The sequence below is a fragment of the Patella vulgata genome, chromosome 4 (genome assembly GCF_932274485.2).
Source record: "Patella vulgata chromosome 4, xgPatVulg1.2, whole genome shotgun sequence".
Classification (NCBI taxonomy): domain Eukaryota; kingdom Metazoa; phylum Mollusca; class Gastropoda; family Patellidae; genus Patella; species Patella vulgata.
In genome coordinates, this window is record NC_065882.2 from 22,135,756 (window position 1) to 22,155,101 (window position 19,346).

General features: G+C 35.1%; 2 protein-coding genes across 4 annotated transcripts in view; one reads left to right on the plus strand and one right to left on the minus strand.

Moving 5' to 3' along the window:
• The window catches only part of LOC126818089 (leukemia inhibitory factor receptor), a 50,726-nt gene extending 34,149 nt beyond the window's left edge, over positions 1–16,577 (plus strand). For both annotated transcript variants that reach the window (XM_050545278.2, XM_050545277.2), the window contains exons 11-18: positions 1,392–1,540; positions 2,429–2,585; positions 3,800–3,946; positions 4,168–4,323; positions 8,743–8,824; positions 9,508–9,574; positions 10,129–10,206; positions 10,613–16,577. In XM_050545278.2, the coding sequence (XP_050401235.2) occupies positions 1,392–1,540; positions 2,429–2,585; positions 3,800–3,946; positions 4,168–4,323; positions 8,743–8,824; positions 9,508–9,574; positions 10,129–10,206; positions 10,613–11,485 (1,709 nt within the window). In that variant the 3' untranslated portion in view covers positions 11,486–16,577. The remainder of the gene's footprint in view (positions 1–1,391; positions 1,541–2,428; positions 2,586–3,799; positions 3,947–4,167; positions 4,324–8,742; positions 8,825–9,507; positions 9,575–10,128; positions 10,207–10,612) is intronic.
• Positions 16,578–17,216: 639 nt separating this feature from the next.
• LOC126818097 (uncharacterized) overlaps positions 17,217–19,346 on the minus strand; it is a 32,436-nt gene continuing 30,306 nt past the window's right edge. For both annotated transcript variants that reach the window (XM_050545298.2, XM_050545297.2), the window contains 2 exons: positions 17,744–17,783; positions 17,217–17,398 (listed from right to left, as the gene is read on the minus strand). Coding sequence is in view for 1 of the 2 variants with exons in the window: in XM_050545297.2 (XP_050401254.2) it covers positions 17,239–17,398; positions 17,744–17,783 (200 nt within the window). In the remaining variant the exon portion in view is untranslated. The remainder of the gene's footprint in view (positions 17,399–17,743; positions 17,784–19,346) is intronic.

Here is a 19,346-nt window from a genome sequence, read left to right on the forward strand (position 1 = left end):
AAAAAGAAAATGTTTTCATCACATAAACTATCGGGTTTTGGGTTGTTTGTTTGTGAACAGTCTACAGGTCACAATTTTTATCCGATTTCAATGAAACTTGAAATATAGGTTTATCACCCTAAGATCTCGGTTCATTGGCATGTATCGGACTGTAACTTCATGGATTATGGGCCCTGATTGTACGAAAAATCACGTTTTTAGGTTGTGAACACTATAGAGGTCACAATTTTTATCCGATTTGGTTTAAACTTGAAATGTATGCTTATAACCCAAAGATCTTGGTTCCTTTCGCTATTCGCAGATATCGGACCGTAACTTCCTGAATTATGGCCCTTCATAGTACGAAAAATCGTGTTTTTAGCTTGTGGACCCTATAGAGGTCATAATTTTTATCCGATTTAAAAAACAGTATTATTATATCACCGTTGCACCCTAAGGACGGCTGAGTTCGAATTTCGTAAAAATTGGCCCAAAACTGACAGACAAAATGGCCGCCCTTCGTTCTCAAGTAGCGTAAAAATATGGTATATCAAGGTTGTGGACCCTATAGAGGTCACAACTTTTATCCGATTTTGTTGAAACTTGAAATGTAAGTTTATAACTTACTCGAAAATGTGGGCGTATCCTGCCTGGCAGCCGCTGGGTTTTTTTTTCAATACCCAAAATAATGTTGCTGGGCTGGGCCCGGGCAGGTGCCTTATAGTTTTTAATTCACCAAGTTTATGATAAGTGGACTGACAGAATCTGATTCTAATCCAACCCATTTCACCTGGTACCCACATTCAGGAAAATCACTGGTTTTCTTCTACTTTACGATCTTTTACAATGTATTTTTTTTTTTTTTTATTAATTTATACCAACAAATCATTTACAAAAAAACATTACTCAGCATACCTCCGGGCCCCTCTAGGCTCAAGACCATAATCAAGTCTCGGTGCCATCGTTAGCCTACGATATTTAGTGGATTTGGATGCGTTTGTGATGGATGATCTAACGTATAAATGGATAATTACGACTTTGTTTATTATCGAACCAAACGGTAGTAATGACGATCAAGGCTAGCCTAAAACTGAATCGCTAATATCTTGGTTCTGTTTTCATTACCTATTTTTTAACTATTATAACGAAAACTTTCTAATATAATTTTACCTAATGCCACCTTAATGAAATTTTGAATAATCAGTCTGAGTACATATTTAGCGTGGATTAAGCTGTGAGAAATTTGATATTTTAGCGAAAATGATGCATCAAGCCTTTAACCATCAGTAGTATACAGAAAGTTGATTGACAAGGACATAATATTATGTCAACTACTTTAAAGACTCTGTATTTATATTTGGTTATTATTTCTATGTACTTGAGAATACTGAATTATTTATTTACACATACAGAACTAGCAGTAGCAAATAATTTGACAGTAGAGCTAATAGAAGGTGAATATAATGATAGTATAGTTGCTAAATGGATTGTTGATCACCGATGGCAAAATGTTAGCTACCATGTTGTCTGGTGTCTTTTCACACATGAATCAACTTGTCAGGTATTGAATATATCAATCTGATTAAAATACAGATCTATATTTCGTTTTTTTTTTTTATACTTTCGCTGGCCTCTACTACATGAAGATCTGACAGGTTGCAATGGAAGGTCGCGTCAGGGGTCATACAAGCGGCTTTTGAACCCATGACGCCAGATTAACCAGTCAGTGTTGATGTTTCAGGTGGAATACCCACAGTTCCATGCACAGCACGCCAAGAACTCGCCGTAACAGACTGTTTCATTGACTAATCCGTCACTTCCACCAGATCCAGATCCTAGTGTAGTAAAGACAAGTAAAACGAAATTTTGAACTATGAAAAACAAAACAAAATAGGATCTGTGTTTTAATAAGAATATACATTTGTGTTATTTATTGTTGATCATATTATGTGAAATTTACTGATCTATTAACTGAAACATACCAGTTGATCATGACTAGCTGAAACATACCAGTTGACCATGATTGGCTGAAACATACCAGTTGACCATAACAGTTGATCATGATTAAAAACTGAAACATACTGGTTATTTGTGAAGCTATATAATGGTACCTAATTACATATAGAGTTGTTATTTACCGATTAACTTTACATTAATTTCTATCTAGATTTCATAATACTAATGAACCAGGAAAGAAAATAATTATAAATTAAAATTGCATAATAAATTACACAAGTTCATTATTCCTGTACTATTGCAGCGCTTGAATTACTTGCAGATTGCCTGATAATGACAACGCTCACCCATTCTTGCAAATGCACAATATATACATTCATAGAGTACCTCATAAGATATCTTTTTCAATGTAATTTGAATATATTTATGATTCATTAAAACAGCAACTGTTGAATAATTATGTTTATAGTGATATTGTTTTCTTATTGCACAGAGTGGTGTAAGTTGGAAATCCATCAAGGACTCAAAACAACTTCTGTTACCAGTTACATCAGCTAATTGGCGTAAATATCACTATGGTATTTCTGCGGAGAAAGATAATGCGAGTAGTGGTCTGTATTGGACAGATTGTCGGATAAAGAAAACTGCAAGTAAGTGAAAATATTTATGAAATACAAAGTGTTAAGTGGCCCTACTTTGTCTGTGTAAGCATCCCCTTCTTATTCCTATTTTTTTGTTAAAAATGGCTGTTTTTCATACTTGCCAAATTTTTTTTACTAGGGAGCTAATTATCCGTGCAATAAAATTATAAATACGAGTTCATATATACCGCTAGACTTCAAACAGTATTGTTTGCTCAGATTGCTGACAAAAGGTCCAGGAAATAGTTTATAAACATGAGCATTTAAACAAGTAGGTTTAGAGTTGTTGTCTTAAGACATTTGTGAGATGGCCAGATGGGGCTGTCCATAGATTCAATGGTAGAGTTAAGCAGAGTACTCCTAGTCTAAATAAGTATTCCTTTATCTGATCTCACTAGCCATTCAACAGAAATTCCTACTTTTGCTCTGTCTTTGATGAAAATAACAGACTGATTTTTCCTCCTTACATGAATCTGACCACTTGACACCCTTAGACTGATTCTAGTGGTGGATATCATTCAGCTGCAAATTTGAAAACATTTAGAAAGTTTTTGTTGTTTCAAAGCCTGATTTCTACTATTTGAAAATGGAATTGGACTTTGGAAGTGATAATTTTATAAAATATACATATATCCAGCAGAAAAATACCCCAAATCCTGGTTACTCCTAAATGTCTATAGAAATTGTACCTAGTAACATTTATGAGACTTAGATCCAGGTCTACCTGGAAATAGTTTGTGTATTTACTGTAAAGAATAAATGCTGTTGCTGTTCAGGCAAAAGTCTTTGATGCCTTCTACACATCAAAGAAGAAATTGAATTATTATGCCGATAAGGCATAATTTTGTAATTTGAATTTATATTTTACGGTGAAAGTTAGATGATATTGAGGCAAGATCTAAAATCCATGTTTAACAAATCAGATCTTTGTAAATAAGGTTAGAGAAATGGATAAATGAGGTTTAAAGTCCACTATTCAAAAACTAGGTCATTTAGGGACTAACATATGGTTAACATCGATATCTTTAGGTGTGAGAGGGACCCTCAGAAAACCCTCAAGGTTGGAAAGGTAACCCTACTCCTTGTCATGTACAAGGGGGGAATTGAAAAAACACCAAATGAATCCATGACAGACCTGGTTATCTAAATAAGATCAGATCCTGCTTTAAACAGTAAACATCAAACTTATCGTGATTAATTCTTAATCATTAATATTCTTGTAGAGCCTCCTGTGCCTCCTGATGGTATCAGAATAACAGAGAAAACAAAATCTCTGGAAATACGTTGGAATCCAGGCCATTGTTCCTTGGATTCTGAGGCATACGTATATGGCTATGAGATAGCAGTTTGTCAGGCTGCAGATTGTAATAGTAAGTTCCATCTAAAATCAACAATGTTTTTATCATTCTTCTAAAAAGTTAAATGTTGTTTTTTTTCCCTGCAATTTATGTATAGCATCTGGATGGTGTCTGGCATTATTGAAATGGTTATGCAAATGAAATACCGGTAATAATAAATAGAAAATCTTTTGCCTTGACTAGTACTTCAGATAAATATTTTTTTTTATACCATGTTATTTTATATATTATAGATGAATCTAAAAGAGTCTACAAGACTGAGGGAAATGATGGTGTTTATGTTATTGATGAGCTACAACCAAAAACAAATTATAGTATATCGTTACAAGCTATGGCTCTAGCTGGTCCTGGCCCAGAGAGTTCTGCCATGTTTGGAATTCCAAGGGATGGTATGTAGAAAATTTTGAATCTGTTGTATTTTTGTGGACAATACACATTTTTTTCTGCTTTAGTTGGTCTTATTAATCGTAAAGCAAGGAGATACAAGGAGAATTTGAAATAATTGTAATGTCTCATGTACTCTGGCCGCTTCCTTTAGTTGGAAAGCAGCATCAGCACTGATTGTTACATCTGACATGCTCAAGTTAGATTGTATGCGAAATCTGACAACTTTTAGTAATAAAAAGCTGCTAAATATACTATTCAAAAAAAGTAGGGGATATTTGATTTTGGGGGCATAATACTAAAATATGCAAATGACTACGAAAAAAGTCACTATAGAACCTAACAGAAGAAACATTTCCAGTTACATGTGACGCCCAAACGCACCAATAGCTACCGCATGGAATGCAGGTGATGCTTGGGATCATCATGGGGGTCCAACCCAAGATTTGCACGACTCTGACTTTGAATGTTACAGTCATTGTGGCATTGAATTCCAGGGTGGAAACATCAGTTTAATTGTTTTAGTGACCAGAAAACTAATTTTGATATGCGTCGGCTTACCCAAAATGAAAGGTTACGTGCCCTTGGCATGCTACAGATCGGCACAACACAGGCGGTTGTGGCGCGGACGATGAATGTTTCTCAGTCTGTCATAAGCAGGCTATGGTCCAGATACCGTGATACACAATCCGACAGGACAGACCACGCTCAGGTCGACAACTCAAGCCCAGGATCGATTTATCCGTACCTTGGCCTTGAGAAATCGTGTCATCACAGCAAATCAGATCAGCGCTCGTCTTCAAACAGACACTGGTGTGAGAGTGAGTGGCCAGACGATTCGGAATCGACTGCATAGGGGTCACCTTCGCCCCCGACGTCCTCGCGTGATCCCTTGTTTGAGAGATCATCACATTCAGGCAAGACGTCGTTGGTGTAGGGATCGTCAACACTGGGATAATCGACGCTGGAGCAATGTGATGTTTTCAGATGAGTCAAGGTTCACTGTTGATTTTTTGGACAGACGTAGGAGGGTATGGCGTCGTCGAAACGAGCGCTTCCAAGACGTTAACGTCATCAGACATGATCGATTTGGGGGTGGTTCTGTTATGGTGTGGGGAGGCATCACTGTTGCTGGAAGAACGGCTTTACATGTTGTTGCAGGGCGTGTTACAGGTTAGTACTACCGGGACAACATCTTGGCAGTCCATGTTGTGCCGTTCGCACGACGTCATGGCCGCCGTTTCATCTTCCAGGATGACAACGCAAGATGTCACAGGGCCAGGATCGTTACAGGTTACCTCCAACAACAGAACATCACCACATTACCTTGGCCAGCACAGAATCCCGACTTCTCCCCCATCGAGCATGTCCGGGACATGCTTGGACAGAGGTTACGTCAACGTCAACAACGTCCTGCCAATGTCCAAGAACTTGCTTCTGCGTTGCAACAGGAATGGGACAATCTGGACCAAAATGACCTTAGACGTCTCATTAGGAGTATGCCACGTCGGATCAATGCTTGTTTGGCAAACAGAGGAGGATTTACCCGTTACTGACTTGTTTGTGATGCTGTGGTAACTTTGCTGTTTGACCCCGGGTATCATTTTACCCTTATAATGGTCAGTCTGTGCCTTACTTAGTCTAACGATCATTTGGAATAAATCGATGAATGTGAACTTCATTTCATTTTGTCATTTGTTTCTTCGTCAGTTTCATTAGGTGACTTTAATAACACTTAAAAATCAAATATCCCCTACTTTTTTTGAATAGTATATTATTGTTTTTATAATCACTATGTTATAAATTTCCAGAAATCTCAATAGAAAATTTAGTTTTTCTTTTATTGCTGTATTTGCAATGATATAAATGAAAAATTAGGTTTTTTTACAGATACATGTAGTTGATTTCTCTTGCAGCTAATATTAGCTATCTAGAAGCTTTGCAGTTTAAAAATTTATAAGCTTTTGAAAATACTTCTATATTTAGAATTGCTTTTGTTTAGGTATGACCTAAACTCTAACAGTACAGCTTGAATGTATATAATCATTGTTAAGACAATATCTGGAGTGTCTGCTCCATTGGGTATCCCAGATGACCTAATTTTGATGAACTGTAGGCACTACACAGATGTTGCTTTTATCTGGTTTGATTTAGATAATCAAAACTAGCCTTCTGTTCTGTTTCTACAATAATTGAACAATAGACAGATAATGATGACAGTTACTCAAATCAACCATATAAAAGACGATGTTGTGTTTAATCGCTGTCCATTTATCATAAATATCGAAGCCTAAGCAAATTCTCAAATTATCCCCTGCCCACATGTTTTTTATCTCTGAAACTGTTGTACGTTTAAAGTCTTTCCACCTCCACTAACCATCAAGCTTATGAACATATACATCAAGCGCTCTCTAACGGCAAGAGGTCAGACAATGTACACGTGCAGTCGTCACTCGAGCAGACAGTCCTTAATAGTCAGGGTGCTCATTAGTGACACCCTCTCATTTTTGTCCTGTGCGTGCTCCATGGGTGTTTTTCTAGTAAGACTGGGTATCTCTACTTTCCATACCGGTATACTACAATTGACATACTTTTGTGTGAAAGTATCTTTAAGCATTCATTGATTTGAGATTGTACCTGTCTATTTAATCTTCATTTTTATACGCCCACATTGAAATGTGGTCGTATATTGTCGTCACCCCCGTCCGTCTGTCGGTCCAGCATCCACAATTGCTTGTGGACGCTCTAGAGGCTAAAGTTAATATCCGATTGACTTTAAATTTATATACAGTGTTTAAGCCATGAGACGAAGAAGCCTATTGATTTTCAGCAATTTCCGATAATTACTGCCAGAGTTATGGCCCTTGATCACTTCAAAAAATCTTCTGGACACTCTAGAGGCCAAAGTTAATATCCGATTGACTTTAAATTTATACACAGTGTTTAAGGCCATGAGACGAAGAAGTCTATTTATTTTCAGCGATTTTTGATAATTACTGCCAGAGTTATGGCCCTTGATCACTTCAAAAAATCTTGTGGACGCTCTGGAGGCCAAAGTTAATATCCGATTGACTTTAAATTTATACACAGTGCTTAAGGTCATGAGGCGAAGAAGCCTATTCATTTTCCTCGATTTCCTCGATTTTCGATAATTACTGCCAGAGTTATGGCCCTTGATCACTTTGTAAAATCTTGTGGACACTCTAGAGGCTAAAGTTAATATCCGATTGACTTTAAATTTATACACAGTGTTTAAGGCCATGAGACGAATAAGTCTATTCATTTTCAGCGATTTTTGATAATTACTGCCAGAGTTATGGCCCTTGATCACTTCAAAAAATCTTGTGGACGCTCTGGAGGCCAAAGTTAATATCCGATTGACTTTAAATTTATACACAGTGCTTAAGGTCATGAGACGAAAAAGCCAATTGATTTTCCAGCAATTTACAATAATTACTGCCAGAGTTATGGCCCTTGATCACTTTGAAAAATCTTGTGGATGCTCTAGAGGCTAAAGTTAATATCCGATTGACTTTAAATTTATACACAGTGTTTAAGGTCATGAGATGAAGAAGTCTATTCATTTTCAGTGATTTTCAATAATTATTGCCAGAGTTATGGCCCTTGATCACTTCGAAAAATCTCGTGGATGCTCTAGAGGCTGAAGTTAATATCTAATTGACTTTGAATTTATACACAGTGTTTGAGGTCATGAGACGAAGAATCCTATTGATTTTCAAAGATTTCCGATTAATTACTGCCAAAGTTATGGCCCTTGATCACTTTGAAAAAGTTTTAGGGTATTATAAATGTTTTATTACCGAAAAAAGTAAAAATATGCGACAACACTTGTTGACTGCCCGGACAATTTAGCTGCTGTGGGCGTAAGTTTTGTTGCCTGGCAACCTAACTTTATTTAAATAATCAATAATATTTTTTATATCATTCAATGTCAAAATTAACTATTTTTTTGAGATAGGGCTGGGTGGGGGCCTCCGTTTACTCAAGTGCACCAGGGCCGCCACGCGTCTTAATCCAACATTGGGTTCACAACTAGATCATTAAATATGGTGTCTTCAAGCTGATGTTTCTGAGTGACTCTTGAAATTTAAGTGTATTTTCTCTTTCGACCAGTGATGCTTCAAAAATGCGGAACTTAGTTGGTTCAGGTAGCCATAATTGTCATCAGATGAATAATCTAAATGCAAATAAGTAATTGTAGTATAGGTTTCCTAATAATAGCTCTAAGTTTTGGCAGAGTGGTGTGAATTAAAGAATGTTGTCCACCAGTAAGAGGAACTTCTATATATGTACATTACCATGAGCTATTCTTAACAATGACCTTTCATTCTATTGCTTTTAATTCTGTTTGCTAGTGTACTTTTAGTGGCTTATTCTGTAACTATAGATTTGACTTATTGTAGAGGAACGTTTCCCAACAGTTTATATAGTGATGATAGTCATAGGTTCTGCAGTACTGCTATTTTTCACCTTCGTTGGAATGAAGTAAGTAAAAAAAATAACTTTATCGATGCATGCTAATCTTTAGAGTATATCATGAGCTGAGTATACAATCTATATAGGGAGGTAAACTGCACAACAGTTAGATATCTATAACCATGTTGTATGGTTTGATACTCATTCTAACTGGGTGGTGAATCATGGTGTCCCTGTATTCAAATCTACATTAGAAAAATTAAAATTTGATGTAGCATGAAAATTGTGGATGTTCCAAAGAAATGACCTCTAAAAGAGAGAGGTTGGTTTGTTCTGTGTCTGAAGATTAGGTTAATGAAATATAGGTCATCAGTGACCTAGTATGTGTTCCCAAAATATTTGAAAACCAGTAGTCGATTTCAAATAGTTTTTTAAGGCTATTTGACTTTTTAGTATTTGTTTTTGGATATTAATTATTATTAATGTTCAAAAATAAAAAAGCAAATAAAGGAAAATATTTTGATTTGATTTGAAAAAGTATCAAAAACAACCCCAAGAATGATCATTTCAGTTGAATCAAATATTCGATACAATATTTGAATAATGATTTAGAATATTTTGAGATGATAGTTTAGATATGACCCATGGAATGGATTATTGAGCCGTAATTAATAATACTTCGACTTATGACTTGTATTTTTTATGTGTATGCTATCACATGATGTTTGAAATTTATTTTCTTCTTCATACAGATTTCTTTCTAAGAAAATATGTAATTTTACACCATATAAGATTAAGAACCCAGAAGAGAACTTGGATGTAAGTGTTTTATTTGCATTAAATGAGAAATCCCAGTTTTCATTGAGTCTAAAAATAACTGGTTGTTTAATTAATGACATAATGCATAATGTGAAGAAATAGCATGTTAACCTTGTCTGTAAGTTTTAACTATAACTATAAATATTAAGTCATTTGGAAATAATCTGCAAAATAGTTTATAGGAGTAATATAACTCTTTTAGAACATTCATCTCCAATTTTTCATCGAATGGCCCGCAAAATGTGAATAAAAACGCAACAAAACCTGCAAATTCTAATACTTGCTAGAACCACTGTATGATAGTTAATTAGCTAATGCTATGTCCCACTGTCGTGCAGTGCATTACCATAGGATTGTCCCAATTGAGATACATTCGGATACCTTTCCATATGATCAACACGATTGCTATGACTGACCTCAATATATGATAGGATCACCACAATTACTCGACGAATCGTGATAGTGGGAACCTAGCATAACAAATTATATTTTTGCTGCCATGAATTTCTTGATTATTAGAAAAGAAAATCAGTTATGATTTTATTTACTTTCAGTCAAATGGTCATAGTAAACATATACCAAATCAATATTCACCAACTCATCAAGGACTTCTTACTACATCACTACCAGAGGTACATATTCTAGCATTCAGTTAACTACATAAGAGAGAGAGAGACACAGAGAGAGAGAGAGAGAGTTCTTAAATTCAACACAAACTACATCATTTTGGGACTATTATTTAGTACAATTTTATTTCAATAATACATCTATAGGGTCCTTTAGCAGTGGTAGGAAATCGAAGGACCCAGAGAAAACCCACAAGGTTAGGCAGGCGACCCAACACCTTGTCACAACATGTACAAGTGTGTGATATAAACCGTGCCACTTGACTCAATGACAGACTTTATGATCTAAAGTGCATCATGCATTAGACCATTCAGGCACTAAACCCCTCAAAGTAGACCTGTATTTAACATAACATGAAATTTCTTTGCAATATTCTTGTAATAAAAAATAAACTTTATTTTTTTTTTTTAGTCGCCTAGTAAAGATATAGTTTCTGATGATGTATTAGCTCTTGAAATCTCACCCCCTTATGATGTCAAGATTCCAAGATTAACAAATGGTCAGATATCAAATGAAACATTTACATGTATTAAAGAAGATGTACCTGCTAAATATATTGGCGATGCAGTTAAATCCGTTCCACAAAAGAGTAATGTTTCAATTGGTAAATGCAATCAGTCAGATTTTACTCCTCAAGAGTTATTTACTTCAGATTTTAATGATGGTAGACATACAGCCAATGATACTGACCAACATGAATCAAATGAATATCATGACCGGGTTCAGAAAGATTTACAAAAAGACAGTTTTATAAATGGTGATAAGCTTAATAAGTGTACGGACAATGTGTGCAATGGCTATGTATCACATGAGGACACTACAATAACAGATGAATCGAAAGTAAAAACAAACAATGCTTATACTTTGGATAGCAAAACTAATGTTGTGGATACAAAATATAATGTGAACAACAGAATGGAAAATATTGTCACTGGTGATTCAGAAAGTTCAGATTCAGGAAGACCTCATTACAAGCAATTTGCTTTATCGGAAGATGATAATTTTAATTGTGTTGACAATTTGAGACAATGTGAACAAGAAAATAATGAACAAGTTGACGGTTCCAAAAATGAACAAATTGATATTATACAAAATAGTGCAATGGAATTGCCTTTTAATATATCTGAATATGTTGTCAATCCTCAGTTCTTGCCTTCAGCGAGTGGTCATTCAACAGGCAGCAGTTTATCAGCCTATGTTAAAACTGGATATGATTCTGGTGGTACATCACCAAGTGCTAATCATGATGATAATGCTGCTGTTATTCAGACAACCGATGTTTGACATATGACTACTGCGACATGCGTTTTGTGCCATATTTGTTACAGAACTGTAAATATGCCATATCTGTGTTTTATTACTGTGTATCATCCATAATCAGTTGAAAATTATATATCGTTTTAGAGTGTAAAATAACTGTAAATAATTTTATTCTTAAAGTAACGATTTTCTCACTGCCTAATCCACGCTAATATGTACTCTGATTATTTAACATTTAATTAAGAAAAGAAAAACAAATTACCAACGCTAGATAATCTCTTGGCTTGGATTCAAACAGATTTAAAACACGCTGATCAATTTTGTTCATGGTATATAAAGATGGCAGCTGTCTTATTACACAGGGAGCAGCGTAGATCGATGTATACACAACGGAACTTAACCATATTTGGACTGATATTCCTTATTAGAGATTCAACTTTCACAATATTGTAGTTTGCAATAACATGTCATTTTAAACTATGTATATCTATCTTAATTGTTTATGCACCTAAATTATAGTTGGTCATAAACTGATGTTCCTGTGGATTCTCTGGATATTACAATCATCTGATTTTTATGCATTGTTAACATTAGTTATACAAATAACATCTTTGTCAAATTTTAATGATTTCTTTAGAATACATGCATAATTATGGGGCTTAGGAACTTTAAAAGCCCTGGTGGATGGTGTTGATTGACAATAGCCCTTACAAAATCCATCTGGTTAAAATTCAGATATAAATTTCATTATTTTTTTTATACATTTGATGGCCTCTGTTTTATATGGATGACTTTGTATTGCATTGGAGGTCACATTAGGGTGACATGTGAACCTTGACTGAATAACGAAAACTATGTGTTGTAATCAAGACTGTTATGAAACCATCACATGACCATCTAATGCAAACAGATAGCTATTATATAAGCCTACAGTGGGTTTTTTTTCACCTGAATGTTCATGATTTGTCATGTAAAAACACATTTGCCTAAAGCAACAGTTTATTAGATTTCATTGAATTGTTTAAAACCAAGGCATAAGAAAGAACACGATCCATATTTAGAATTTTTCAAATTAATTTGCAAAATTTATTCAAGTTTACACTGTTACTTTTAATGCTTGTGAACACCCCTTGTCTATAGGGTTTGGACAGACATTACCTATTTTCTTGAGAAGGAGTGAGGTCTGAACAAAAAGTTAGTGTTAGAGTTTTAGTCAGTAAACGAGTTAACCCAAGCCCCTTAATTTGATGTTCAAGTTAGAAAAACGGTTACACTTTGGAAAATATATTAAATTGAAACTCATGGTCATTTTCCACAATTAGTTTGTTCTATCTACCTCCAAGTACATTATTAGTGGAGAATATTATAATGCATCCGAGCCCAACAGTTTAATTTATAACTTTATTTTTTTTATCTTGGCTTTTAATTACTCAAGTGAAGTGAATACAAAACTAGTGTCACTCATGGAAGGCTTCTTGGGGTCCATACAGGATACTACCTCTATCCCCTATAAGGTGTTACTCTTTAATGGAGATGAAAGTAAGTATCTAATTTTCATAAAATGGTATTTTTTCATCTAATATTCAATATTGAAAGTCCTTCAATATTTATACAAAACACACGAATTCTGATATTTGTTGGGGTCAATTCTTTAGAAATAAGCCAAGATATTATCGAAGCAGGATAAGCGGAAGCCACGTTTGAATTTGTTTCGGTAACACTAGTGTTTCTGGAGACTTCCTTGTAATTTTATCCACAGCTGAATGAAAATAAAGCTGAAATTATCTCCCTTTTTGGCTTAACATGTTATTTGAGGTCAAAAGTTAGGAAAATAGTTATAATATAGTGTTACATTATAACTATTACTCCAACACTACATTTGAGGTCACCCAATGCAGTATAGTACAAGTTTTTTTTAACAGTAATTTTTTCATCTTTAAATTATTGTTTAAATTCACATTATTGAAGAGCCTTTGGCACAAAATTTTATAAAATGACTGACTATGCAAATTAATTTATTTACACAAAAGAATTCGTCGAAATGTCATTATGCAATGACATTTGTCTGCTATATAAGTATATTATTCATATTGTTTATTTATATTATCTTAAAAAGTAGAATGTGAATTTTTATATGCCCACTTTTAGCACAGCTGGTCTTCGATATTTCTTTTTTGCACTGTGGGAGCTGGATGGACGAATAGTTAGCACGTGCACACTGTATCATAAGGTCTGTCATTGAGTCAACTGGCATAGTTTCGATTCCCCGGTTGTACATGACAAGGAGTAGGGTTGCCTGTCCAACCTTGTGGGTTTTCTCCGGGTCCTCCCACTGCTAAAGACCCATACGCACAAATGAATTATTAAAATAAAATTGAACCATGTGTTAATCCCAAAATGAAATACACATATTCCGTCCATGGCATATCTTTTTGCAGAGAAATAAGATATTCTTTATCAGTATAGGGAATTTATAGCTACAAGCACATAATTTGAATGGAATGTGTGATTATAAATACACACAATTATGCCATGACCATTGGTATAATCTACACCTACACGGAGTCAAATATGCACATTATGAATGCAGTATGCACACTATGATTTTGACATACCTGACCATAATCTTTTGTGTTCTCTTTGTAAATTCCATATACTGATAAAGAATTCCATATACTGATAAAGAATATATATATATATATATATATATATATATATATTCAGTACATACCTCAGGAAACATTTGCTCATTTTATCCATGCAGAATTTTCTTTGTTTTGATTTGATTGATACAATGATAGAGTATTATGCAAGATTTAAATCATTTCAGTTTTTATCAGAATATTAAATTTTAAATAATATTTTTAGACCATACACAAAAGGATACTGGTTTTTATATTATCAAAATCAATCTGTTCTAACAGAATTTGCCATTTTTTCCTCCAAGATCAGCCCACACGAGAAGTAGGTGTCAGTTCTATTTACAGACAGAAACCTGGCATGTAACCTACTTTTTGTTAAATCTAAATACAGAAAATGATTATTGGTTATCTGGAATATTGAGGTATATTATTAGAGATTGTTAAACTGTTTCTCCTTTTAATTTTTCTTATCTAGTCATTACTATATCCCTCCAAAATTCAGGGCTTTACCTTTTTTTTCTTTTTTTATGTATTTTTAAATTGCTTATAATAAATTTATCCTAGTCAACAGTTTCCTTGTTAGGTTTTTATGCACACATTTTCATGTGGAAGTATGATTTTGTCGCCCCGGTCTGTCTGTTCATATTTTGTTTGTGGTCCCTCTACACAGGGCCCGTGAGATGGAGGGGGACAGCTGGGACACTTGTCCAGGGGCCTGGAGGTATGCCGTTAGAGCGCGAATTGAATATAAAATCCTTACAACTGTATATAAACGTATCTTATCTTATCCATATCCGCTCCCAGCTATATAAAACAGATGTTTACACTGTATAGTGATGTACAGATACCCCACAATCTTGGATCCTCGAACGATAAAACATTACTATCTGTAATGAAATATAAGCTATGTGGAAAATAATCGTTTCCGGTTAATGGTGCATGTTGGACTGTTACATCAAGGCTTTTTGTATGGAAATCAATTTAGCTGCTTCTGTCTATCCCTTGCAAGGCAACCTCTTGTTAATTATATATAGCTGTAAACATCATTGCAGGAGGTTTCAGCTCCACCGTCCTGCATCACTGACAAGGGGGAACCACGCCGGAAAATCTGGATGAACTTTCTCGGCCAATGCAGGGATCGAACACCCGACCTCCAGGCTAAAAAGAAAGTGATTTTTCCTACAATCAAGGGCCATAATTCAGGAAATTACAATTCGATATGCGCAAATATCGAAAGGAACCGAGATCTTTGGTTATAAACTTACATTTCAAGTTTCAACCAAATCGGGATAAAAATTGTGACCTCTATAGGGTCCACAACCTTGATATACCATATTTTTACGCTATTTGAGAACGAAGGGCGACCATTCTGTCTGTCAGTTTAGGGTTTAACGGTGATATAATAATACGTTTTTTTTAAATCAGATAAATATCATGACCTTATAGGGTCCACAAGCTAAAAACATGATTTATCGACAATCAGGAGCCATAATTCAGGAAGTTACGGTCAGATATGCGTGAATATCGAAAGGAACCAAGATCTTTGGGTTATAAGCATACATTTCAAGTTTAAACCAAATCGGATAAAAATTGTGACCTCTACAGTGTTCACAAGCTAAAAACGTGATTTTTCTTACAATCAGGGGCCATAATCCATGAAGTTAAAGTCTGATACATGCCAATATCGAAAGGAACCGAGATCTTAGGGTGATAAACCTATATTTCAAGTTTCGTTGAAATCTGATAAAAATTGTGACCTGTAGACTGTTCACAAACAATTGTGGACGGACAGGGGCGACGACAATATACGTCCACATGAAAATGTGGGCGTATAAAAAAGTAGGGGATATTGAAATGCAAATACCTATGCAGGTTGTGATATGATCAATAGTCATGATCACTTGACATGCTTTGAGAGTATGTTTACAGATGAAGAACTTATCGCCCCAACCAACGCAACAGCGCCATACACATGGGAGGGGTTCATTGTCAAATTTGATACTTCAAGGAAGGGTTGATGAAAACTGCCGCTTGCTGATTTATCCCATCCATGTTTGCTTTCCTATCGTTTCTTGAATAAGATTTACTGTTTAGCATATCTTTCCTTTAGTGCGTTACATTTAATTTGATTGGGAGACGTGTTCGTCAACACTGCAAGAATTGGCCGTGGCACAACAAGAGGAGTGGGTCAGATTGCCCCAAATCGTGATTGGACTGTTGATTAGGAGCATGCCACGACGAATTGCTGAATGTCTGAGGATTGGTGGAGCAATTACTCATTATTAAGACAAAAAACAAAAACCTGCATTTTCACTTTTGACAGTGTATCTCTTTGCGAGTGAAATGGGGCCGTCAGATAAGCCGCCCAGATGAACTGTTTATGTTCATGTGTAGGAAATTGGCCTGTTATTAACATACACTGGTTACCTCTAATAAAAACAGCAGTGCATTTCCGCAGTTTTGTATTGTTTCTGCATATCCCCTACTTTTTTTTTTTTTTTTTTTAAGAGTATATATGCATAACAGTTTTCAAATTGTAGGGTCTGTTCATATTTGGCTCCCGATGAAGAAACCTATTGGTAATAAGCGTTTATTACTGAATTTTTTAATCTCGGAAAGTCTGCAGTCAGTTTTCTAGAAGTACAAACATTTTGATTGGTGACGAGTTCCCCAAAATAATTGCATTAGTGCCTGGATAACTTTATTAAACTTGCCATATTAATCTCATTTCACTCATTTGTGTAAATAAGCCAAAATTCTTCATATTTACATTATCCCTAAGAGTTGAAGCTTTCATGTAAAATTGTTTTGTTTGTTTTTTTTTAGATTTTTGATTCGCATACATGTATGATCCTGTGACATGAGTAACCGATCCTTTAAATACAAGTATGGTTAGTCCTGAAACCAAATCCCATAGATGGATTGGACAAAACAATTTCATCATTTGTTTCTTAATAATTTTTTCAGACTTGTCCTTAGCCTACAGGGCTATTTATTTCTCACTCTGCATTTTGCGAAACACTCCAGTAGTTTTAGCTTTCCTTTTAACACAATAAACTTCAGCCAGGACAAACATAGGCTTTATAGTACAGTTAAATGATGACAGACAGCGGTTGTAATACTAAACTTTATTAGCTATTTAGTATTTAACACTTTACAATTTTTGAAGAATTTGTTAACTTCAACAGAAGTGAGTTGTATGTAGACATATTGTAACTGTTTACATCTCACCCTGACTAGTTCCATCGCTTCTTTCTGGTTTAAAGGCTTCTTGGTTATTAATGACTGTTGTAATCTGCAATAAATTGATATAAGTGAATGGAAGGAAGTTTAATATCTCTGTAACACATGGTCATTTAGAAATTAACACTTGTTCTTTCCTATGCAGTGCTAGGGAGAATTTTGCCTGGACAGTGACAATTACGCCCACTCTGCTTGTCATGGTTTTTATTTTATGTGTTTGTCATATACATACACACAGTGGACCTTGGCTTTCCATTCTAACAGATAAAGGCCACATACAGTTCAATCATGCCCCCCTCCACCTCAGATGTGAAGGCACCCCAACCCTGTAGATCTGCCACTGTATGTAGTCATGTTATACATTATCATAACGACTTGGATAAAGACTTTAACGTACCTCATGAGCAGCTGAAGTTCATCCCTCGTTACTGGTACAGCTAAAACAGATTTGGGGTAAAATTTTGTATGAAACATGTCAGCAATAAAATAATTATCTAGAATGGACACATTTACTTTATTTTATGTATATTATCTACTTCTAAAGGAATCTTCTAACTACTTCTACATATCATAATACAAATGGACAGGAAATTTAAACTGAATTGCCACTCATGCTAATCCTACAAGGTCACAGTTAGGGCTCTACATTTTAAGGACACCCTTTTACAGAGGGTAATGATTGTTGCACCTCCAGTTGCTAGATCCCAACCACTGCATTCAAGCAGACCCTTCCGATACCATGTTAAAGCAAAATGTAAAAAGAAGCATTAAAACATGGAACACAAGAGTTCCTCTTTATCTTATTTCAAGCATCCATGTATAATGTCGAGTATATGAAATCTTGGAGTTTAGCACCTTTTCTACACCACTAATGCTATAAGGTTAATTTTTTAGTTTTTGCCTACTATTTATCATATTCCAACTGTCCTTTGCCACTCGCTCCCGTCCATACTAACAAGGGGAAGCCACACTGGAAAATCTAGAAGAACTTTCTCAGCCAACACCAGTTAGTAAGCCAGTGCCTTATTGACTGAGCCACTATTGCTCTCATTGAGAAATATATTAGATGTGGATATATAACTGGTCAACAATTTAATATCCTCACAGGAAAAAATCTTGAATTACATCCCCAATCGAACAAAATCATATTTTGTGGTGTTATGGTTAAAACCTAAAACCTGTCAGTTAATAAATATGGTAGAGTGTTGATTTGAACAAATGTATTGCCATTTATATGGTATTGGCACCAGGTAATATGTAACAGGCATTGCCTGAGTAGAGCGAAGCTGATTATTGTTAAATATAAAACCTTCATTCATAATTAATTTTCTCAAGTGATACAAAAAATATTAAATAATTTAGTTTTTATTGAGATCTAAATTTTATACATTAATTTTGTTTTTAAAAAAAAGAACAAAAAAGTGTGAGAATTATTTTCATTGACGTACAAAATATGTGACGTCATTGATTAGACGCGTCATAGAAATAGTTCTATGAGGCGCGTAATCTCGCTTAGGCGAGATTTGGTGGATAGAATTATTTTTGTTAGTTGGACACAGATCACTAAAGATTTCCCCATTGACTCCAATGTTAATTCTCGTATCTTAGACCGGCTCTAACTTTTTCCCAAATTTTCGTTGGGTAGAACGCTTTCTACCACAGATGGAGCAACATGTGGCAACCACTTGCCCAAAAGCACGTATGAGGTTCTTCATGAAAAACTTGAGATACACAAGCTGGAAGTAGAGACAAGTAAACATGCAATTTCAGGCCCTACATTTCAACGTAACCAACCTCTCAACTCTTGTATCCTTCCGCATCAAAATTATCAATATTCACCAAAACCTGGCAGAAAATGTATTTTCAAACCCTTTTCCTCAATTCTACACCAAAAAGTCAACAAAAATCGCCATGCAAAAGGGGGAAAAAGGAAAAGGGAGAGGAAGACTAAAAATAGCTTTGGCCCTTGTTTCGTGGGTGACGGCGTAGGAATATTTGGT